General features: G+C 47.4%; 1 protein-coding gene across 1 annotated transcript in view; it reads right to left on the reverse strand.

Annotated features, from left to right (window-relative positions):
* Positions 1-644: 644 nt before the first annotated feature.
* atg7 (ATG7 autophagy related 7 homolog (S. cerevisiae)) overlaps positions 645-25,802 on the reverse strand; it is a 91,215-nt gene continuing 66,057 nt past the window's right edge. Inside the window, exon 19 of the mRNA XM_036984267.1 lies at positions 645-1,640. Coding sequence (XP_036840162.1) covers positions 1,608-1,640 — 33 coding nt within the window. The 3' untranslated portion in view covers positions 645-1,607. The remainder of the gene's footprint in view (positions 1,641-25,802) is intronic.

Consider the following 25,802-nt stretch of genomic DNA (forward strand, 5'->3'; position numbering starts at 1 on the left):
ATGGTAGCAGGTGCCAGGTGCACCGGTTTAAACAGGGTATGGTAGCAGGTGCCAGGTGCACCGGTTTAAACAGGATATGGTAGTAGGTGCCAGGTGCACCGGTTTAAACAGGGTATGGTAGCAGGTGCCAGGAGCACCGGTTTAAACAGGATATGGTAGCAGGTGCCAGGAGCACCGGTTTAAACAGGATATGGTAGCAGGTGCCAGGAGCACCGGTTTAAACAGGGTATGGTAGCAGGTGCCAGGAGCACCGGTTTAAACAGGGTATGGTAGCAGGTGCCAGGTGCACCGGTTTAAACAGGATATGGTAGTAGGTGCCAGGCGCACCGGTTTGAACGTGTCAAGAACTGCAACGCTGCTGGGGTTTTTCACACTCAACAGTTTCCTGTGTGTATCAAGAATGGTCCACCACCCAAAAGGACATCCAGTGGGAAGCACTGGAGTCAACATGGGCCAGCATCCCTGTGGAAACGCTTTCGACACCTTGTACAGTCCATGCCCCGAAGAATTCAGGCTGTTCTGAGGGCAAAAGTGGAGAGGGGCGGATTCAACTTAGGAAGGTGTTCTTAATGTTTGGTACTCAGTGTATGTATATATATATATATATAGGTGGTTAATGTAGATGAAATGAAGAGGACACCATCCACACAGGGAACATTTAATTTGATTTACATCCAATGTAAGAGTCAAATATGGCTTTTATCTGTACTTGACAAAGATGCTACAAAAAAAAAAGTACAAGATGCGACATGACAGAATATGGAAAACGTACGGAGTGGTGGCATCATTCTGTGTTTCACAAACCGTGGTACCTACCCTCGGGGTTGTAAAGCAGTTCCTATTGTATGTTGTACTGGTGTGTATGTCTACATCAAGCCATATTTACACAGTGTAATCATCTGGATGGACATACATGTGTGAAAAGTCCCTGAAACTGGAAGAGCAATAGTAAAGAGCGTACCTGTGTTATATATATATATATATACTGTATGTTACAGGAGAAGGTCAATCTGGGAAATGTATACGTTCCCGACAGTGAGCTGGGTACGGGTCGTAATCAGGACAATTTATCTGGGAAACAAATAACACAAATGATTCAAGATAGCCTGAAAAGCATTTAAACATTTTCAGCAATCTTCAAAATATATCTTTACATTCCCCTTCAGAACATAGAAGGAATAGAACAGAATGTCTCACCATATTAGTTGTCATGAGAGCGACACTGTTATAAAGCGAGGGGTTCTCCCTTAACACGACAGACATTCTTTCCATTTCAGATGTTTATTAGATGGTAATATTATCAGTGGCATTTTAAAGATTATGTTTTTTCATCCTTTCTGATGATACCCAACGTAAAAACAGTTTCAGAAAATACTGGAAGACCCTATATTCTTAATTCAACTGCTGTTAGCCGTCATTAAGACTGTTTCAGGGGCATACGTAAACACCAACTGGGGTTTAGAAAATAATAATCGTGAAGAAGGTCAATTATATATGTCCTGAACTCTGACCAGAAGAGAGGAGAAGTGACGCCGTGTTGGAACGCAGCAGAATGTGTTCCGTGTTCCGATTCTAGAACTCTGATGTTTCGGGTTCCGTCCTCCCTCTCAGATGCTCTCATCATCACTCATGTCCCAAATCTAAAGACAATAGAAACAAACATAACAAAAAAATCAGATAAACTGCTCACATGTAAAGGGGGGAGAGAGAGAGAGAGACAGAGAGAGAGACAGAGAGAGAGAGAGAGAGGTAGAGGCAGAGAGAGAGAGACAGAGGTAGAGAGAGAGAGAAAGAGGTAGAGAGAGAGAGAGAGAGAGAGAGAGGTAGAGAGAGAGAGAGAGAGAGGTAGAGGCAGAGAGAGAGAGAGAGAGGTAGAGAGAGAGAGAGAGAGGTAGAGGCAGAGAGAGAGAGACAGAGGTAGAGAGAGAGAGAAAGAGGTAGAGAGAGAGAGAGAGAGAGAGAGGTAGAGCGAGAGACAGAGGTAGAGAGAGAGAGAGAGAGACAGAGGTAGAGAGAGAGAGAGAGAGGTAGAGAGAGAGAGAGAGACAGAGAGGTAGAGAGAGAGAGAGCGAAGAAGAAAAGGAATGGGTTTGCTTCCATTTTAAAGAGACAGAAAGCCATCACCAAGCCCTGTATATAACCACAGATGATCCATTGTATTGGCCTCTCTCACAAGGATAATACAATTCTTCAAAAATGGCAGTTGGGAGGAGGCAAGATCGTTTGGGACCATTATATCCAATGAAGGGGCTGCTACACGTGGAACAACAGGCACAACTGTTTACACTAGTTACCACAGCCACAAAGGTAAGGTTAGCAGTGGGGTAACTAGAGATGACCAGGCACAACTGTTTACACTAGTTACCACAGCCACAAAGGTAAGGTTAGCGGTGGGGTAACTAGAGATGACCAGGCACAACTGTTTACACTAGTTACCACAGCCACAAAGGTAAGGTTAGCAGTGGGGTAACTAGAGATGACCAGGCACAACTGTTTACACTAGTTACCACAGCCACAAAGGTAAGGTTAGCAGTGGGGTAACTAGAGATGACCAGGCACAACTGTTTACACTAGTTACCACAGCCACAAAGGTATGGGTTAGCAGTGGGGTAACTAGAGATGACCAGGCACAACTGTTTACACTAGTTACCACAGCCACAAAGGTAAGGTTAGCAGTGGGGTAACTAGAGATGACCAGGCACAACTGTTTACACTAGTTACCACAGCCACAAAGGTATGGGTTAGCAGTGGGGTAACTAGAGATGACCAGGCACAACTGTTTACACTAGTTACCACAGCCACAAAGGTAAGGTTAGCGGTGGGGTAACTAGAGATGACCAGGCACAACTGTTTACACTAGTTACCACAGCCACAAAGGTAAGGTTAGCAGTGGGGTAACTAGAGATGACCAGGCACAACTGTTTACACTAGTTACCACAGCCACAAAGGTAAGGTTAGCAGTGGGGTAACTAGAGATGACCAGGCACAACTGTTTACACTAGTTACCACAGCCACAAAGGTATGGGTTAGCAGTGGGGTAACTAGAGATGACCAGGCACAACTGTTTACACTAGTTACCACAGCCACAAAGGTAAGGTTAGCAGTGGGGTAACTAGAGATGACCAGGCACAACTGTTTACACTAGTTACCACAGCCACAAAGGTAAGGTTAGCGGTGGGGTAACTAGAGATGACCAGGCACAACTGTTTACACTAGTTACCACAGCCACAAAGGTAAGGTTAGCAGTGGGGTAACTAGAGATGACCAGGCACAACTGTTTACACTAGTTACCACAGCCACAAAGGTAAGGTTAGCGGTGGGGTAACTAGAGATGACCAGGCACAACTGTTTACACTAGTTACCACAGCCACAAAGGTAAGGTTAGCAGTGGGGTAACTAGAGATGACCAGGGACAACTGTTTACACTAGTTACCACAGCCACAAAGGTAAGGTTAGCGGTGGGGTAACTAGAGATGACCAGGCACAACTGTTTACACTAGTTACCACAGCCACAAAGGTAAGGTTAGCAGTGGGGTAACTAGAGATGACCAGGCACAACTGTTTACACTAGTTACCACAGCCACAAAGGTAAGGTTAGCGGTGGGGTAACTAGAGATGACCAGGCACAACTGTTTACACTAGTTACCACAGCCACAAAGGTATGGGTTAGCAGTGGGGTAACTAGAGATGACCAGGCACAACTGTTTACACTAGTTACCACAGCCACAAAGGTAAGGTTAGCGGTGGGGTAACTAGAGATGACCAGGCACAACTGTTTACACTAGTTACCACAGCCACAAAGGTATGGGTTAGCAGTGGGGTAACTAGAGATGACCAGGCACAACTGTTTACACTAGTTACCACAGCCACAAAGGTATGGGTTAGCAGTGGGGTAACTAGAGATGACCAGGCACAACTGTTTACACTAGTTACCACAGCCACAAAGGTAAGGTTAGCAGTGGGGTAACTAGAGATGACCAGGCACAACTGTTTACACTAGTTACCACAGCCACAAAGGTAAGGTTAGCAGTGGGGTAACTAGAGATGACCAGGCACAACTGTTTACACTAGTTACCACAGCCACAAAGGTAAGGTTAGCAGTGGGGTAACTAGAGATGACCAGGCACAACTGTTTACACTAGTTACCACAGCCACAAAGGTAAGGTTAGCAGTGGGGTAACTAGAGATGACCAGGCACAACTGTGATATATAGTGTTTGTTTTTTTCTCAAAGTTGCCAGGAAGTCAAGTGTCCTGCATATCTCAGTACACTGGTAACAACTTAATCATTATGACACTATTCCATCAAACCCTGAATATCTCAGTACACTGGTAACAACTTAATCATTATGACACTATTCCATCAAACCCTGCATATCTCAGTACACTGGTAACAACTCAATCAGACAGCGAGAGAGAGAGACAGCGAGAGAGAGAGAGGGAGAGAGGGAGACAGCGAGAGAGACAGCGAGAGAGACAGCGAGAGAGAGAGAGAGAGGGAGACAGCAAGAGAGAGAGAGAGACAGCAAGAGAGAGAGAGAGACAGCAAGAGAGAGAGAGAGAGAGGGAGACAGCGAGAGAGAGACAGCGAGAGAGAGAGAGAGAGGGAGACAGCGAGAGAGAGAGAGAGACAGCGAGAGAGAGAGAGAGCGAGAGAGCGAGAGAGAGAGAGAGAGAGAGAGAGAGAGAGAGCGAGAGAGAGAGAGAGACAGCGAGAGAGAGAGACCGCAAGAGAGAGAGAGGGAGACAGCGAGAGAGAGAGAGGGAGACAGCGAGAGAGAGAGAGACAGCGAGACAGCGAGAGGGGGAGAGACAGCGAGAGAGAGAGAGACAGCGAGACAGCGAGAGGGGGAGAGACAGCGAGAGGGGGAGAGACAGCGAGAGGGGGAGAGACAGCGAGAGGGGGAGAGACAGCGAGAGGGGGAGAGACAGCGAGAGGGGGAGAGACAGCGAGAGGGGGAGACAGCGAGAGGGGGAGACAGCGAGAGGGGGAGACAGCGAGAGGGGGAGACAGCGAGAGGGGGAGACAGCGAGAGGGGGAGAGACAGCGAGAGGGGGAGAGACAGCGAGAGGGGGAGAGACAGCGAGAGGGGGAGAGACAGCGAGAGGGGGAGAGACAGCGAGAGGGGGAGACAGCGAGAGGGGGAGAGACAGCGAGAGAGGGAGAGACAGCGAGAGGGGGAGACAGCGAGAGGGGGAGACAGCGAGAGGGGGAGACAGACAGAAAGAGAGCGAGCTGCAGTGGGACCTAACAGCACATTCATATCAAACAAAGTACCTTCATTGTTTCTCTGTTGCTACTTTATAAACATCAAAAGGACAGCGAGAGGAAATGCTTTGAAACAGACCAACTGGTGCTCAGAGCCTCTCTGTGTGTGTGTGTGTGTGTGTGTGTGTGTGTGTGTGTGTGTGTGTGTGTTTCTGTAATCTGGATAGCTAGTTGGTACTAAAACCAACACTTTACTTTGGGGAGGGGGGGGGATTTGGTTAGTTGTAGTACTTTGTTATTCCAAACAGCCCTGTAGTTTTATAGAATAAACCATCCAAACTCCTTATCTTTCTTAGAACAGCTACCCCTTGTCCTTCGGCCATTTTGTCATTTTCCATTCTCCTTTCTGATCGTTGCTGGAACTCTAACCTAAGACAGAGATATCCTACATCACCATCTGTTTGAACTAAAGGTACAAGCAGAAGACCAGTCCTGCTGTCAGCGTTCAGTGTATGGATTCCCCTCTTATCTATTGGGAACAGGTTATGTATGACTAAACTCTAATCAAGGCTGTATAAGAGATATGACTGCAGTTGCCAATTCCAGCAGATTCAATCTACTGGAATTGGCAAATTGTCTGTGCCTGCCCGGGACTAGCCAGAGATGAAGCCTGCCATACCCGGGACTAGCCAGAGATGAAGCCTGCCCTACCCAGGACTAGACAGAGATGAAGCCTGCCATACCCGGGACTAGACAGAGATGAAGCCTGCCCTACCCAGGACTAGACAGAGATGAAGCCTGCCCTACCCAGGACTAGACAGAGATGAAGCCTGCTCTACCCGGGACTAGACAGAGATGAAGCCTGCCCTACCCGGGACTAGACAGAGCTGAAGCCTGCCCTACCCGGGACTAGACAGAGATGAAGCCTGCCCTACCCGGGACTAGACAGAGATTAAGCCTGCCCTACCCGGGACTAGACAGAGATTAAGCCTGCCCTACCCGGGACTAGACAGAGATGAAGCCTGCCCTACCCGGGACTAGCCAGAGATTAAGCCTGCCTTGCCCAGGACTAGCCAGAGATGAAGCCTGCCCTGCCCAGGACTAGCCAGAGATGAAGCCTGCCATACCCGGGACTAGACAGAGATGAAGCCTGCCATACCTGGGACTAGACAGAGATGAAGCCTGCCCTACCTGGGACTAGACAGAGATGAAGCCTGCCCTACCCGGGACTAGACAGAGATTAAGCCTGCCCTACCCGGGACTAAACAGAGATGAAGCCTGCCCTACCTGGGACTAGACAGAGATTAAGCCTGCCTTGCCCGGGACTAGCCAGAGATGAAGCCTGCCCTGCCCGGGACTAGCCAGAGATGAAGCCTGCCATACCCGGGACTAGACAGAGATGAAGCCTGCCATATCCGGGACTAGCCAGAGATGAAGCCTGCCCTACCCAGGACTAGACAGAGATGAAGCCTGCCCTACCCAGGACTAGACAGAGATGAAGCCTGCCCTACCCGGGACTAGCCAGAGATGAAGCCTTCCCTACCCGGGACTAGCCAGAGATGAAGCCTGCCCTACCCAGGACTAGACAGAGATGAAGCCTGCCCTACCCAGGACTAGACAGAGATGAAGCCTGCCCTACCCGGGACTAGCCAGAGATGAAGCCTGCCATACCCGGGACTAGCCAGAGATGAAGCCTGCCATACCCGGGACTAGCCAGAGATGAAGCCTGCCATACCCGGGACAAGACAGAGATGAAGCCTGCCCTACCCGGGACTAGCCAGAGATGAAGCCTGCCATACCCGGGACTAGCCAGAGATGAAGCCTGCCATACCCGGGACTAGACAGAGATGAAGCCTGCCCTACCCGGGACTAGCCAGAAATGAAGCCTGCCATACCCGGGACTAGACAGAGATGAAGCCTGCCCTTTGTAGATTAATTACCATAATGTTCTGTCCCACCAACAGTAGCTCTTAAACCACATCTGTTTTACATATATTATGATTAAAAACACATAAGACATAAAAGAAAACAGGCCTCCTTTTATCTTTAGGATTAAAAGTGAAACCATTAGCAGCAGTTAAACTAAGGACCACACGGGGGTCACCCAGGGTAGCAGATCTGGGTTCAAATATTATCGGAAAACTTTTCTAAATGCTTTCAGCCTGTCTGGACTTTCCTAGTAGTTCAATTGCAAAACAGGCAAGGTCAATCAAGACCAGATAATGGATTGGAAATGATTTCAAATAGTATTTGAACCCGGGTCTGTTTAAATCTCCCATTCAGGAGGGGATGAGGAGGGGAGGGGTGGTAGAGAAGAGGGGAGAGGAGGGGTGGTAGAGAGGAGGGGTGGTAGAGAGGAGGGGATGAGCGTGGATTTAACCACCAACTGGGTACAGGCCATTAGGCAGGGCTGCTGACTCAAGAGTCAGATGTATACAAAATCACAAGAGCTAATTGTAATACTAATGGATAAATACACAATCACTAAATATAGACAATTATAAACACGAACACATCAATGCAGAAGCCTGATTATTCGGATCAGAGTCGTCGGAGCTCTAATGACGAGGATAGAACAGAAAACAAGATACTTGAAATAAATTAAAACCCCTAATTCACTATATCCACAGATAATCAGTCTCAGAAACCCCCTAATTCACTATATCCACAGATAATCAGTCTCAGAAACCACCTAATTCACTATATCCACAGATAATCAGTCTCAGAAACCACCTAATTCACTACATCCACAGATAATCAGTCTCAGAAACCCCCTAATTCACTACATCCACAGATAATCAGTCTCAGAAACCCCCTAATTCACTACATCCACAGATAATCAGTCTCAGAAACCCCCTAATTCACTACATCCACAGATAATCAGTCTCAGAAACCCCCTAATTCACTACATCCACAGATAATCAGTCTCAGAAACCCCCTAATTCACTACATCCACAGATAATCAGTCTCAGAAACCCCCTAATTCACTACATCCACAGATAATCAGTCTCAGAAACCCCCTAATTCACTACATCCACAGATAATCAGTCTCAGAAACCCCCTAATTCACTACATCCACAGATAATCAGTCTCAGAAACCCCCTAATTCACTACATCCACAGATAATCAGTCTCAGAAACCCCCTAATTCACTACATCCACAGATAATCAGTCTCAGAAACCCCCTAATCAAATGAACACAACACCTTCACAGCTCAAGTTAACTGCCAATCACTACAACATGCTGCTGTCACAGAATATAGTGAACAGTTATTCCCCATGGCGTTGTTCCATACCCGGTCTGATGAATCACAGGTGAGATTACGCAACAGCTGTGTGTGTCAACGAGCTCACCTGGTAGTGCAGCTGTTAGAGCTATTGGTAGTGTAGCTGTTAGAGCTATTGGTAATGTAGCTGTTAGAGCCTGTAGACCAGTGTCCCAACTCCAGTTCCCCCAACAGTCCAACTCCAGTCCCTCCTGTTATGGGGGGGGACTGGAGTTGGGCTGTTAGGGGGGGGACCGGAGATGGGCTGTTAGGGGGGGGACTGGAGTTGGGCTGTTAGGGGGAGGACTGGAGTTGGGCTGTTGGGAGGACTGGAGTTGGGCTGTTAGGGGGGGGACCGGAGTTGGGCTGTTAGGGGGGGGACCGGAGTTGGGCTGTTAGGGGGGGGACCGGAGTTGGGCTGTTAGGGGGGGGACCGGAGTTGGACTGTTAGGGGGGGGACCGGAGTTGGGCTGTTGGGGGGGGGACCGGAGTTGGGCTGTTGGGGGGGGCCTGAAGGACTGAAGTTGGAAAACACTGCTGTAGAACCAAAACACACTCCCCACACCTCACTAACCCTAACCCTAACACACTCACCACACCTCACTAACCATAACCCTAACCCTAACCCTAACCCTAACCCTAACACACTCACCACACCTCACTAACCATAACCCTAACCCTAACCCTAACCCTAACCCACTCACCACACCTCACTAACCATAACCCTAACCCTAACCCTAACCCTACACAAATGAACAGAGCTTTATGCAACAAGCTCACCTGTGGTTTACCAGAAGCTATGGAAAAAGTTACTAAGATACGAAGACAACAGGACTACTGTCCAGGTGGCTGAGTTACCATAACAGCTAGGTAAGTCCAGTAAGCCTGTCTGTCTCTGTCTGTCTGTGTATTAGAATCTGTTCTTCTCGGTCTGGCAGAACACAGTTATTCTAACATGACAGAACACAGCTCTACCTTTTAAAAACGCGTGTGTGTGCGTCAGTCAGGCTGTGACAGAAGAATGTCAGGAAGGGGTGTGTGTGTCCGCAGCCCTGACACCAGTTCCTCTACTTCCTCAATGAAGAGAGTATGACTGAATCCCCCCCCCCAGAGAGTATGACTGAATCCCCCCCCCAGAGAGTATGACTGAATCCCCCCCCCCCCCCCCCCCCAGAGAGTATGAATGAATCCCCCGCCAGAGAGTATGACTGAATCCCCCCCCCCCCCAGAGAGTATGACTGAATCCCCCACTCCGCCCCCAGAGAGTATGACTGACCCCCCACTCCTCCCTCCCCAGAGAGTATGACTGACCCCCCACTCCCCCCTCCCCAGAGAGTATGACTGACCCCCCCACTCCCCACAGAGTATGACTGAATCCCCCCCTAGAGTATGACTGAATCCCCCCCCCCCAGAGAGTATGAGAGAGGAGAGGAGGGGTGGTGGAGAGGAGGGGAGGGAAGGGGTGGTGGAGGGGAGGGAAGGGGTGGTGGAGAGGAGTGGAGGTGGAGAGGAGGGGAGGGAAGGGGTGGTGGAGAGGAGAGGAGGTGGAGAGGAGGGGAGGGAAGGGGTGGTGGAGGGGAGGGAAGGGGTGGTGGAGAGGAGAGGAGGTGGAGAGGAGGGGAGGGAAGGGGTGGTGGAGGGGAGGGAAGGGGTGGTGGAGAGGAGAGGAGGGGTGGTGGAGAGGAGGGGTGGTGGAGAGGAGGGAAGGGGTGGTGGAGAGGAGGGGTGGTGGAGAGGAGGGAAGGGGTGGTGGAGAGGAGGGAAGGGGTGGTGGAGAGGAGGGAAGGGGTGGTGGAGGGGAGGGAAGGGGTGGTGGAGAGGAGAGGAGGTGGAGAGGAGGGGAGGGAAGGGGTGGTGGAGAGGAGGGGAGGGGAGGGGTGGGGTGGGGTGGGGTGGGGGAACAGGGTTATAGTGGGACAGGACAGGGGGACTTGTAGTGGGAAAAGGGTTCTAGTGAAGATCCCAGCTGAGGTCATGTCCTGCCTGTGTTTTCAAACTCAGACTACAGAAACAACACAACCAGGCTTAGAGGGGGAGGAAAAGATGAGAGGAGGATGGGGAGAGGGAGAGTGTTTCAGAAACACCAGGGGTTTTCCCCTCTCTGTCAGCAGGGGCTCTGGACTGCTTTCCTGCATGGCCTCTCCTCTCCTCCTCGGCTGTCACCACCTTACACAGTCATACAGTCCCTACAGTACAGTCAGCACTGAACAACCGAACACTAACAACCAACCAGTACGGGCTAGCTGTACTATAGCTAACCCTGGGTCCTGCTAATTACCCACAACCACCCAGATACCCAGAACCACCCCAAACATCTACCACCCCAAACTACCCTCAACATCACCAAACGACCCTCACCATCTCCAAACTACCCTCACCACCCCCAAACTACCCTCACCATCCCCAAACTACCCTCACCATCCCCAAACTACCCTCACCATCCCCAAACTACCCTCACCATCCCCAAACTACCCTCACCATCCCCAAACTACCCTCACCATCCCAAACCACCCTCACCATCCCCAAACTACCCTCACCATCCCCAAACTACCCTCACCATCCTCAAACTACCCTCACCATCCCCAAACTACCCTCACCATCCCCAAACTACCCTCACCATCCCCAAACTACCCTCACCATCCCCAAACTACCCTCACCATCCCCAAACTACCCTCACCATCCCCAAACTATCCTCACCATCCCCAAACTACCCTCACCATCCACAAACTACCCTCACCATCCCCAAACTACCCTCACCATCCCCAAACTACCCTCACAATCTCCAAACTACCCTCACCATCCCCAAACGACCCTCACCATCCCCAAACTACCCTCACCATCCCCAAACTACCGTCAACAATCTACCCCCAACATCCCCAAACTACCCTAAACAAACTACCCTCAACATGCCCAAACTACCCTCAACAAACTACCCTCAACATGCCCAAACTACCCTCAACAAACTACCCTCAACATGCCCAAACTACCCTCAACAAACTACCCTCAACATGCCCAAACTACCCTCAACAAACTACCCTCAACATCCCCAAACTACCCTCAACAAACTACCCTCAACATGCCCAAACTACCCTCAACAAACTACCCTCAACATCCCCAAACTACCCTCAACAAACTACCCTCAACATGCCCAAACTACCCTCAACAAACTACCCTCAACATGCCCAAACTACCCTCAACAAACTACCCTCAACATGCCCAAACTACCCTCAACAAACTACCCTCAACATGCCCAAACTACCCTCAACAAACTACCCTCAACATCCCCAAACCACTCCACAAAGAGTATCTCTCTCTGATTCTCCTTCTCCCTCAACTTTCCCCACCCTTAGTCACCCTTCTCTCTGGGCTCCATTTCCAGCAGATTCACTTAAATACCAGCTACAAAAACACAGTCCGTCTCTCCTGGGTGTGGTGGTCGAGAGAGAGCGAGAGAGAGAGAGAGCAAGAGCACAAGCTGTGGTTTGTTGTTCACAAGCAGTGCAACTCCACTCTCGTCTCTCTCGTCTCTCTCGTCTCTCTCGTCTCTCTCCTCTCTCTCCTCTCTCTCGTCTCTCTCGTCTCTCTCCTCTCTCTCCTCTCTCTCCTCTCTCTCCTCTCTCTCCTCTCTCTCCTCTCTCTCTCCTCTCTCTCCTCTCTCTCCTCTCTCTCCTCTCTCTCTCCTCTCTCTCCTCTCTCTCTCCTCTCTCTCCTCTCTCTCTCCTCTCTCTCCTCTCTCTCCTCTCTCTATCCATTTTCCTCTTCCTGTCACTCTTTTTTTCTAAGCCTCTATTTATCTTTCACTCTCTCCCTCTTTTTCTCTTGCTCTACCCCAATGTTCCTGTCTTTCTCTCGCTCCCTTTTCCGGTCTCTCTCTCTCCCCCTTTTTTTAAAATCTCCCTCTCTCAGTGTGCGCGCGCGTGTGTGTGCGCAACACATTTCCTTCTCTACATAAGCGGTTCAGGAAAACCCTTGCCATCCCAAACCCTGTTCATTTCAGTGACTTAACTCAACCTATCAAAATCAGCAATAGTACTCCTGTATTGTACTGAAGATCATCCAAAACAGAGAGAATAAACACCCATAGCTGTGTGCTACTGGCTGGTTGTTGTGTGTTACTGGCTGGTTGTTGTGTGTTACTGGCTGGTTGCTGTGTGCTACTGGCTGGTTGTCGTGTGTTACTGGCTGGTTGTGTTGTGTTACTGGCTGGTTGTGTTGTGTTACTGGCTGGTTGTGTTGTGTTACTGGCTGGTTGTGTTGTGTTACTGGCTGGTTGTGTTGTGTTACTGGCTGGTTGTGTTGTGTTACTGGCTGGTTGTCGTGTGTTACTGGCTGGTTGTGTTGTGTGTTACTGGCTGGTTGTCGTGTGTTACTGGCTGGTTGTGTTGTGTGTTTACTGGCTGGTTGTGTTGTGTGTTTACTGGCTGGTTGTGTTGTGTTACTGGCTGGTTGTCGTGTGTTGCTGGCTGGTTGTCGTGTGTTGCTGGCTGGTTGTTGTGTGTTGCTGGCTGGTTGTCGTGTGTTGCTGGCTGGTTGTCGTGTGTGTTGCTGGCTGGTTGTCGTGTTGTTGTGTGTGTTACTGGCTGGTTGTCGTGTGTGTTACTGGCTGGTTGTCGTGTGTGTTACTGGCTGGTTGTCGTGTGTTACTGGCTGGTTGTCGTGTGTTACTGGCTGGTTGTCGTGTGTTACTGGCTGGTTGTGTTGTGTTACTGGCTGGTTGTGTTGTGTTACTGGCTGGTTGTCGTGTGTTACTGGCTGGTTGTGTTGTGTGTTACTGGCTGGTTGTCGTGTGTTACTGGCTGGTTGTGTTGTGTGTTACTGGCTGGTTGTGTTGTGTGTTACTGGCTGGTTGTGTTGTGTGTTACTGGCTGGTTGTGTTGTGTTAATGGCTGGTTGTCGTGTGTTGCTGGCTGGTTGTCGTGTGTGTTACTGGCTGGTTGTCGTGTTGTCGTGTGTGTTACTGGCTGGTTGTCGTGTGTGTTACTGGCTGGTTGTCGTGTGTTACTGGCTGGTTGTCGTGTGTTACTGGCTGGTTGTGTTGTGTGTTACTGGCTGGTTGTGTTGTGTGTTACTGGCTGGTTGTGTTGTGTGTTACTGGCTGGTTGTGTTGTGTGTTACTGGCTGGTTGTGTTGTGTTACTGGCTGGTTGTGTTGTGTTACTGGCTGGTTGTGTTGTGTTACTGGCTGGTTGTGTTGTGTTACTGGCTGGTTGTGTTGTGTTACTGGCTGGTTGTGTTGTGTTACTGGCTGGTTGTGTTGTGTTACTGGCTGGTTGTGTTGTGTGTTACTGGCTGGTTGTGTTGTGTGTTACTGGCTGGTTGTGTTGTGTGTCACTGGCTGGTTGTTGTGTGTGTTACTGGCTGGTTGTTGTGTGTGTTACTGGCTGATTGTTGTGTGTGTTACTGGCTGATTGTTGTGTGTGTTACTGGCTGGTTGTTAAGTGTGTTACTGGTTGTGTTGTGTGTTACTGGCTGGTTGTGTTGTGTGTTACTGGCTGGTTGTGTTGTGTGTTACTGGCTGGTTGTGTTGTGTGTTACTGGCTGGTTGTGTTGTGTGTTACTGGCTGGTTGTGTTGTGTGTTACTGGCTGGTTGTGTTGTGTGTTACTGGCTGGTTGTGTTGTGTGTTACTGGCTGGTTGTGTTGTGTGTTACTGGCTGGTTGTGTTGTGTGTTACTGGCTGGTTGTGTTGTGTGTTACTGGCTGGTTGTGTTGTGTGTTACTGGCTGGATGTGTTGTGTTACTGGCTGGTTGTGTTGTGTTACTGGCTGGTTGTGTTGTGTGTTACTGGCTGGTTGTGTTGTGTGTGTTACTGGCTGGTTGTGTTGTGTGTTACTGGCTGGTTGTGTTGTGTTACTGGCTGGTTGTGTTACTGGCTGGTTGTGTTACTGGCTGGTTGTGTTACTGGCTGGTTGTGTTACTGGCTGGTTGTGTTACTGGCTGGTTGTGTTGTGTTACTGGCTGGTTGTGTTGTGTTACTGGCTGGTTGTGTTGTGTTACTGGCTGGTTGTGTGTTACTGGCTGGTTGTGTTGTGTGTTACTGGCTGGTTGTGTTGTGTGTTATTGGCTGGTTGTGTTCTGTGTTATTGGCTGGTTGTGTTCTGTGTTACTGGCTGGTTGTTGTGTGTGTTACTGGCTGGTTGTTTTGTGTTACTGGCTGGTTGTTTTGTGTGTTACTGGCTGGTTGTGTTGTGTGTTACTGGCTGGTTGTGTTGTGTGTTACTGGCTGGTTGTGTTGTGTGTCACTGGCTGGTTGTGTTGTGTGTCACTGGCTGGTTGTTGTGTGTGTTACTGGCTGGTTGTTGTGTGTGTTACTGGCTGATTGTTGTGTGTGTTACTGGCTGATTGTTGTGTGTGTTACTGGCTGATTGTTGTGTGTGTTACTGGCTGGTTGTGTTGTGTGTTACTGGCTGGTTGTGTGTTACTGGCTGGTTGTGTTGTGTGTTACTGGCTGGTTGTGTTGTGTGTTACTGGCTGGTTGTGTTGTGTGTTACTGGCTGGTTGTGTTGTGTGTTACTGGCTGGTTGTGTTGTGTTACTGGCTGGTTGTGTTGTGTGTTACTGGCTGGTTGTGTTGTGTGTTACTGGCTGGTTGTGTTGTGTGTTACTGGCTGGTTGTGTTGTGTTACTGGCTGGTTGTGTTGTGTTACTGGCTGGTTGTGTTGTGTTACTGGCTGGTTGTGTTGTGTTACTGGCTGGTTGTGTTGTGTGTTTTACTGGCTGGTTGTGTTGTGTGTGTTACTGGCTGGTTGTGTTGTGTGTGTTACTGGCTGGTTGTGTTGTGTGTTACTGGCTGGTTGTGTTGTGTGTTACTGGCTGGTTGTGTTGTGTTACTGGCTGGTTGTGTTGTGTTACTGGCTGGTTGTGTTGTGTGTGTTACTGGCTGGTTGTGTTGTGTGTGTTACTGGCTGGTTGTGTTGTGTTGTGTGTGTTACTGGCTGGTTGTGTTGTGTTGTGTGTGTTACTGGCTGGTTGTGTTGTGTGTTACTGGCTGGTTGTGTTGTGTGTTACTGGCTGGTTGTGTTGTGTGTTACTGGCTGGTTGTGTTGTGTTACTGGCTGGTTGTGTTGTGTGTTACTGGCTGGTTGTGTTGTGTGTTACTGGCTGGTTGTGTTGTGTGTTACTGGCTGGTTGTGTTGTGTGTTACTGGCTGGTTGTGTTGTGTGTTACTGGCTGGTTGTGTTGTGTGTTACTGGCTGGTTGTGTTGTGTGTTACTGGCTGGTTGTGTTGTGTGTTACTGGCTGGTTGTGTTGTGTGTTACTGGCTGGTTGTGTTGTGTGTTACTGGCTGGTTGTGTTGTGTGTTACTGGCTGGTTGTGTTGTGTGTTACAGGCTGGTTGTGTTGTGTGTTACTGGCTGCTTGTGTTGTGTTACTGGCTGGTTGTGTTGTGTTACTGGCTGGTTGTGTTGTGTTACTGGCTGGTTGTGTTGTGTGTGTTACTGGCTGGTTGTGTTGTGTGTGTTACTGGCTGGTTGTGTTGTGTGTGTTACTGGCTGGTTGTGTTGTGTGTGTTACTGGCTGGTTGTGTTGTGTGTTACTGGCTGGTTGTGTTGTGTGTTACTGGCTGGTTGTGTTGTGTGTTACTGGCTGGTTGTGTTGTGTTACTGGCTGGTTGTGTTGTGTTACTGGCTGGTTGTGTTGTGTTACTGGCTGGTTGGGTTGTGTGTGTTACTGGCTGGTTGTGTTGTGTGTGTTACTGGCTGGTTGTGTTGTGTGTGTTACTGGCTGGTTGTGTTGTGTGTTACTGGCTGGTTGTGTTGTGTGTTACTGGCTGGTTGTGTTGTGTGTTACTGGCTGGTTGTGTTGTGTGTTACTGGCTGGTTGTGTTGTGTGTTACTGGCTGGTTGTGTTACTGGCTGGTTGTGTTACTGGCTGGTTGTGTTGTGTTACTGGCTGGTTGTGTGTTGCTGGCTGGTTGTGTTGTGTGTTACTGGCTGGTTGTGTTGTGTGTTACTGGCTGGTTGTGTTGTGTGTTACTGGCTGGTTGTGTTGTGTGTCACTAGCTGGTTGTTATGTGTGTTACTGGCTGGTTGTTAAGTGTGTTACTGGCTGGTTGTTCTGTGTTACTGGCTGGTTGTTGTGTGTGTTACTGGCTGGTTGTTAAGTGTGTTACTGGCTGGTTGTTCTGTGTTACTGGCTGGTTGTTGTGTGTGTTACTGGCTGGTTGTTTTGTGTGTTACTGGCTGGTTGTTTTGTGTTACTGGCTGGTTGTTTTGTGTGTTACTGGCTGGTTGTTGTGTGTTACTGGCTGGTTGTTTTGAGTGTTACTGGCTGTTTGTATGGAATATATACATTTTCTGAGATATAGTATATTCTGAACAGACTTGTAATCTCAAAACCCAGAGGAAAACACTACCACAACAACTACAATACCACTACTAGTATTACTACCACTACTAGTATTACTACCACTACCAGTATTACTCCCACTACAATAACACTACTAGTATTACTACCACTACTAGTATTACTACCACTACTAGTATTACTACCACCACTAGTATTACTACCACTACAATACCACTACTAGTATTATTACCACTACTAGTATTACTACCACTACTAGTATTACTACTACTACTAGTATTACTACCACTACTAGTATTACTACCACTACAATACCACTACTAGTATTACTACCACTACCAGTATTACTACCACTACTAGTATTACTACCACTACTAGTATTACTACCACTACACTACCACTACTAGTATTACTACCACTACTAGTATTACTACCACTACAATAACACTACTAGTATGACTACCACCACTAGTATTACTACCACTACAATACCACTACTAGTATTACTGCCACTACTAGTATTACTACCACTACAATACCTCTACTAGTATTACTACCATTACTAGTATTACTACCACTACCAGTATTACTACCACTACAATAACACTACTAGTATTACTACCACTACTAGTATTACTACCACTACCAGTATTACTACAACTACCAGTATTACTACCACTACAATAACACTACTAGTATTACTACCACTACTAGTATTACTACCACTACTAGTATTACTACCACTACCAGTATTACTACCACTACTAGTATTACTACCACTACACTACCACTACTAGTATTACTACCACTACTAGTATTACTACCACTACTAGTATTACTACCACTACACTACCACTACTAGTATTACTACCACTACTAGTATTACTACCACTACCAGTATTACTACCACTACAATAACACTACTAGTATTACTACCACTACTAGTATTACTACCACTACAATAACACTACTAGTATTACTACCACTACTAGTATTACTACCACTACCAGTATTACTACCACTACCAGTATTACTACCACTACAATAACACTACTAGTATTACTACCACTACTAGTATTACTACCACTACTAGTATTACTACCACTACCAGTATTACTACCACTACTAGTATTACTACCACTACACTACCACTACTAGTATTACTACCACTACTAGTATTACTACCACTACTAGTATTACTACCACTACTAGTATTACTACCACTACACTACCACTACTAGTATTACTACCACTACTAGTATTACTACCACTACTAGTATTACTACCACTACTAGTATTACTACCACTACCAGTATTACTACCACTACAATAACACTACTAGTATTACTACCACTACTAGTATTACTACCACTACAATAACACTACTAGTATTACTACCACTACTAGTATTACTACCACTACCAGTATTACTACCACTACCAGTATTACTACCACTACAATAACACTACTAGTATTACTACCACTACTAGTATTACTACCACTACCAGTATTACTACCACTACAATATCACTACTAGATTTACTACCACTACTAGTATTACTACCACTACTAGTATTACTACCACTACAATACCACTACTAGTATTACAACCACTACTAGTATTACTACCACTACTAGTATTACTACCACTACAATAACACTACTAGTATTACTACCACTACTAGTATTACTACCACTACCAGTATTACTACCACTACTAGTATTACTACCACTACTAGTATTACTACCACTACAATAACACTACTAGTATTACTACCACTACAATACCACTACTAGTATTACTACCACTACTAGTATTACTAAGGAGACCACTAAAAGGAGACCACTAAAAGGAGACCACTAAAACCATTGACAACTATGTGCTGTTTTCAAGGGATCGTTAAATAAATGTTAGAACATTTTGGTTTTAATATCATCTTGAAGAGCAGTCAGAACTACACATTTACCATTATTTTAAAAAAAAATATATTTTTTTTAGCATTTTTAATAATAAAACAACAGAGAATCTTTTGTAGTCCAAAAACAAAACAGGTTCTATATAGAACACCGAAGAATCGTTTTTATCTAAGCCTATTTTACATTAAGTAACGTTTTCACTGAAACAGCAGTTACAACAGTCTGCTTTCTGTCAGTCTGAGTAATGAGCGGGAACAGAGAAATAGTGGAGGCAGAACATGGGATTTTCCCACAGAGCAGACTCTAGCCTCGTCCAAGACAAGTCATTACTCAACTGAGAGAAAGAAAGAGAGAGAGAGAGACAAGAGAGAGAGAGAGAGAGACAAGAGAGAGAGAGACAGAGAGAGACAGAGAGACACAGACAGAGACAGAGACAGAGAGACAGAGAGACAGAGACAGAGACAGAGAGACAGAGAGAGAGAGACAGAGAGAGACAGAGAGAGACAGAGAGAGACAGAGAGACAGAGAGACAGAGACAGAGAGACAGAGAGACAGAGACAGAGAGAGAGAGAGAGAGACAGAGAGAGAGAGAGACAGAGAGAGAGACAGAGACAGAGACAGAGACAGAGAGAGAGAGAGAGAGAGAGAGAGAGAGAGAGAGAGAGAGAGAGAGAGAGAGAAAGAAAGAGACGAGGAGAGAGAGAGAACACAAAGTGGCAAAACTCTGGTGCCCAAACACTAGGCATGCCCTGGAGCTGTTATCAGAGGACAGACTAGGGTACCCCGGCCACATCATAATTCACACGGGCACAAATGGGACAAGCAAGAAAGGGAGTGATCGAAAAAGCTTCTTCCACTTTCCACAACACACAAGTGGTTATCTCCACCCTGCTACCACGGAAATACTCTCACCCTGATACCATACAGCGGGTGAATGCAAGCATTTCCCAGGACTGTGCCTCAAAACCTGATGTCTTCCTGGCCCACCACTCCACCCTGGACTTGAACAGCTTTACGACCAGGTCCACTTCTACAAGGCAGCAATCTAACTTTCCAATTCCACCCTGAAGAACGTCACCCTCAACCCTCACACAGGAGCAACGGACACCCCACCTAGATCAGCGAGACACCCTCCCAGACCTGCTAGACCCCCCTCCTGAAGGACCTGCACCAAGAGAACCCACGCCAAGAGGACCTACACCAAGCGGACCTACACCAAGAGGACCTACGCCAAGAGGACCTACGCCAAGAGGACCTACGCCAAGAGGACCTACGCCAAGAGGACCCACACCAAGAGGACCCACACCAAGAGGACCTACACCAAGAGGACCTACACCAAGCGAACCTACACCAAGCGGACCTACACCAAGAGGACCTACACCAAGAGGACCTACACCAAGAGGACCTACACCAAGAGGACCTACACCAAGAGGACCTACACCAAGAGGACCTACACCAAGAGGACCTACACCCAGACCTGCAAGACCCCATCCTGAAGGACCTACACCAAGAGGACCCAAACCAAGAGGACCCACACCAAGTGGACCTACACCCAGACCACAGCATCTCCAGCCACACCCCAACCAGCTAAGACCGCCCCAAACAAACCCTGGCCACACCCTATATAGGCCCACCATATCAGACCGATGCCCCTTCTGCCCACCACATGCCCCCTGCCCCTGCGACAAGGAGAACATGACAAATGCCCAGGTGGTGAGCAGAGCAACAGGCCCAACCCCCACTATTACACCCGCCCAAGCCCCATCCTGCGACCTAAGAGGTATGTATCAGATGGTCAACATACTCTGCTTACACCTACTGTGATGATCCGGGGCCTAAACCACACAGAAATAACACTGGACACTATGGAACACAAAGCTTTTACTATCTCATCCTGGAATATACAAGGTCAGAGGTCATCTGCCTTTGGCCTAAAGAGCAAGAACCCAGACTTCCTCCTTGAAATCAGAAATACAAACATTGTCATCCTACAAGAAATCTGGTATACAGGAGATGGACCCACTGGTTGCCATCTAGGTTACAGAGAGCTGGTAGTCCCATCCACCACACTACCAGGTGGGTGGTATAGAGGAGATGGACCCACTGGTTGTCCTCTAGGTTACAGAGAGCTGGTAGTCCCATCCACCACACTACCAGGTGGGTGGTATAGAGGAGATGGACCCACTGGTTGTCCTCTAGGTTACAGGGAGCTGGTAGTCCCATCCACCACACTACCAGGTGGGTGGCATAGAGGAGATGGACCCACTGGTTGTCCTCTAGGTTACAGAGAGCTGGTAGTCCCATCCACCAAACTACCAGGTGGGTGGCATAGAGGAGATGAACCCACTGGTTGTCCTCTAGGTTACAGAGAGCTGGTAGTCCCATCCACCACACTACCAGGTGGGTGGTATAGAGGAGATGGACCCACTGGTTATCCTCTAGGTTACAGAGAGCTGGTAGTCCCATCCACCAAACTACCAGGTGTGAAAAAGGAAAGAGATTTAGGGGGTTATGCTCATTTGGTATAGAGCAGACATAACTCACTATTAAAATAGACCAAAAAAAAATGAACATTTTACATCTGAAATGAATAAGGAAATTATCTCAAAAGAGAAACATTTCCTCGTGTGTGTGTTACCCATATCAATACTTAACAGATGACAACTTCTCCATCCTAGAGGGGGAGATCAACCATTTCCAGGCCCAGGGACATATATACCTGTCTGTGGCGACTGAAATGCCAGAACCGGACAAGAACCTGACACCCTCAGCACACAGGGGGACAAACACCTGCCTGGAGGTGACAGCATTCCCTCCCAAATATGCCCTCCTAGGCACAACTATGACAACATAACCAACAAAAATGGGCCACAACTCCTGCAGCTCTGTCGCACGCTGGGTATGTACATAGTCACTGGTAGGCTTCGAGGGGACTCCTATGGTAGGTACACCCCTAGCTCATCTCTTGGCAGTAGTACTGTAGACTACTTTATCACTGACCTCAACCCAGAGTCTCTCAGAGCGTTCACAGTCAGTCCACTGACACCCCTATCAGACCACAGCAAAATCACAGGCTACTTGAACAGAGCAATACTCAATCACGAGGCATCAAAGCCAAAGGAACTGAGTAATATTAAGAAATGCTATAGATGGAAGGAATGTAGTGTGGAAACCAACCAAAGAACAATTAGGCAACAACAAATTCAACCCCTTTTAGACAACTTCCTGGACAAAATGTTCCACTGTAATAGTAAAGGTGTAAACCTGGCAGTTGAACATCTTAACAGTATATTTAACCTCTCAGCTTCCCTAGCAAATCTAAACATTTCAAGCAGACAAACTAAGAAAATGAACAAAAATGACAGATGGTTTGATGAAGAATGCAAAAATCTAATAAAGAAATTGAGAAACCTGTCCAACCAAAAACACAGAGACCCAGAAAACCTGAGTCTACGCCCTTCACTATGGTGAATCACTAAAACAATACAGAAATACACTACGGAAAAAGAAGGAACAGCATGTCAGAAATCAGCTCAGTGTAATTGAAGTATCCATAGACTCTTCTGGGAAACCCGAAACAAACAACAACACAAAGAATGATGTATCCAAAATGGAGATGTATGGGTAAACCACTTCTCCAATCTTTTTGGCTCTATAACAAAGAACAAACAGCAAAAACATATACATGATCAAAACAAATCTTAGAATCAACTATTAAAGACGACCAGAACCCACTGGATTCACCAATTACATTGAATGAGTTACAGGACAAAATAAAAACCCTCCAACCCAAAAAGGCCTGTGGTGTTGATGGTATCCTCAATGAAATGATCAAATATACAGACAACAAATTCCGAAATTGGCTATACTAAAACTCTTTAACATCATCCTTAGTTCTGGCATCTTCCCCAATATTTGGAACCAAGGACTGATCACCCGAATCCAAAAAAGTGGAGACAAATTTGACCCCAATAACTACCGTGGGATATGTGTCAACAGCAACCTTGGGAAAATCCTCTGCATTATCATTAACAGCAGACTCGTACATTTCCTCTGTGAAAACAACGTACTGAGCAAATGTCAAATTGGCTTTTTACCAAATTACCGTACTACAGACCACCACGTTATGAAATCCACGTACACAAACAACAAGTGTGTGGTTAAAATTGGCAAAAAGAACACATTTCTTTCCACAGGGTTGTGGGGTGAGACAGGGATGCAGCTTAAGCCCCACCCTCTTCAACATATGTCAATGAATTGGCGCGGGCACTAGAAAAGTCTGCAGCACCCGGCCTTACCCTACTAGAATCTGAAGTCAAATGTCTATTGTTTGCTGATGATCTGGTGCTTCTGTCCCCAACCAAGGAGGGCCTACAGCAGCACCTAAATATTCTGCACAGATTCTGTCAGACCTGGTCCCTGACAGTAAATCTCAGTAAGACCAAAATAATGGTGTTCCAAAAAAGGTCCAGTCGCAAGGACCACCAACACAAATTCCATCTAGACACCGTTGCCCTAGAGCACACAAAAAACAATGCATCCCTCGGCCTAAACATCAGCGCCACAGGTAACTTCCACAAAAATGTGAACGATCTGAGACACAAGGCAACAAGGGACTTCTCTATGCCATCAAAAGGAACATACAATTTTACATAACGATCTGGCAAAAAATACTTGAATCAGCCCTTTATGGTTGTGAGGTCTGGGGTCCGCTCACCAAAGAATAATTCACAAAATGGGGAGAACACTAAATGGAGAATTCTGCAAAAAAATATCCTCTGTGTACAACGTAAAACACCAAATAATGCATGCAGAGAGCACAATTATGACGATACCCGCTAATTATCAAAATACAGAAAAGAGCAATTCTACAACCACCTAAAAGAAAGCAAATCGTTGACAATGTACAGACTCAGTGAGCATAGCCTTGCTATTGAGAAAGGCCGCCGTAGGCAGACCTGACTCTCAAGAGAAGACAGGCTTTGTGCACTGAGTCTGTACATTGTCAACGATTTGCTTTCTTTTAGCTGGTTGTAGAATAGAATTGCTATGTGCAGGCAATGTGCACACTGCCCACAAAATGAGATGGAAACTGAGCTGCACTTCCTAACCTCCTGCCAAAATGTATGACCACATTAGAGATACATATTTCCCTCAGATAACACAGACCCACAAAGAATTAAAAAACAAACACGATTTTGATAAACTCCAATATCTACTGGGTGAAATTCCACAGTGTGACCCCTGTATAACGGTACCCCCTGTATATAGCCTCCACATTGACTCTGTACTGGTACCCCCTGTATATAGCCTCCGCATTGACTCTGTACCGGTACCCCCTGTATATAGCCTCCACATTGACTCTGTACCGATACCCCCTGTAAATAGTCTCCACATTGACACTGTACCGGTACCCCCTGTATATAGCCTCCACATTGACACTGTACCGGTACCCCCTGTATTTAGCCTCCGCATTGACTCTGTACCGGTACCCCCTGTATATAGCCTCCACAATGACTCTGTATAACGGTACCCCCTGTATATAGCCTCCACATTGACTCTGTACCGGTACCCCCTGTATATAGCCTCCACATTGACTCGGTACCGGTACCCCCTGTATATAGCCTCCACATTGACTCTGTATTGGTACCCCCTGTATATAGCCTCCACATTGACTCTGTACTGGTACCCCCTGTATATAGCCTCCACATTGACTCTGTACCGGTACCCCCTGTATATAGCCTCCACATTGACTCTGTACTGGTACCCCCTGTATATAGCCTCCACATTGACTCTGTACCGGTACCCCCTGTATATAGCCTCCACATTGACTCTGTACTGGTACCCCCTGTATATAGTCTCCACATTGACTCTGTACCGGTACCCCCTGTATATAGCCTCCACATTGACTCTGTACCAGTACCCCCTGTATATAGTCTCCACATTGACTCTGTACCGGTACCCCCTGTATATAGCCTCCACATTGACTCTGTACCAGTACCCCCTGTATATAGCCTCCACATTGACTCTGTACCGGTACCCCCTGTATATAGCCTCCACATTGACTCTGTTCCGGTACCCCCTGTATATAGCCTCCACATTGACTCTGTACCAGTACCCCCTGTATATAGCCTCCACATTGACTCTGTACCAGTACCCCCTGTATATAGCCTCCACATTGACTCTGTACTGGTACCCCCTGTATATAGCCTCCACATTGACTCTGTACTGGTACCCCCTGTATATAGCCTCCACATTGACTCTGTACCGTAATACCCTGTATATAGCCTCCACATTGACTCTGTACTGGTACCCCCTGTATATAGCCTCCACATTGACTCTGTACCGGTACCCCCTGTATATAGCCTCCACATTGACTCTGTACTGGTACCCCCTGTATATAGTCTCCCCATTGACTCTGTACCGTAACACCCTGTATATAGCCTCCACATTGAGTCTGTACCGTAACACCCTGTATATAGCCTCCACATTGACTCTGTACCGTAATACCCTGTATATAGCCTCCACATTGACTCTGTACTGGTACCCCCTGTATATAGCCTCCACATTGACTCTGTACCGGTACCCCCTGTATATAGCCTCCACATTGACTCTGTACTGGTACCCCCTGTATATAGTCTCCACATTGACTCTGTACCGGTACCCCCTGTATATAGCCTCCACATTGACTCTGTACCGGTACCCCCTGTATATAGTCTCCACATTGACTCTGTACCGGTACCCCCTGTATATAGCCTCCACATTGACTCTGTACCAGTACCCCCTGTATATAGCCTCCACATTGACTCTGTACCGGTACCCCCTGTATATAGCCTCCACATTGACTCTGTTCCGGTACCCCCTGTATATAGCCTCCACATTGACTCTGTACCGTAATACCCTGTATATAGCCTCCACATTGACTCTGTACTGGTACCCCCTGTATATAGCCTCCACATTGACTCTGTACCGGTACCCCCTGTATATAGCCTCCACATTGACTCTGTACCGGTACCCCCTGTATATAGCCTCCACATTGACTCTGTACCGTAATACCCTGTATATAGTCTCCACATTGACTCTGTACTGGTACCCCCTGTATATAGCCT

The sequence above is a fragment of the Oncorhynchus mykiss genome, chromosome 7, assembly GCF_013265735.2.
Source record: "Oncorhynchus mykiss isolate Arlee chromosome 7, USDA_OmykA_1.1, whole genome shotgun sequence".
NCBI lineage: Eukaryota > Metazoa > Chordata > Actinopteri > Salmoniformes > Salmonidae > Oncorhynchus > Oncorhynchus mykiss.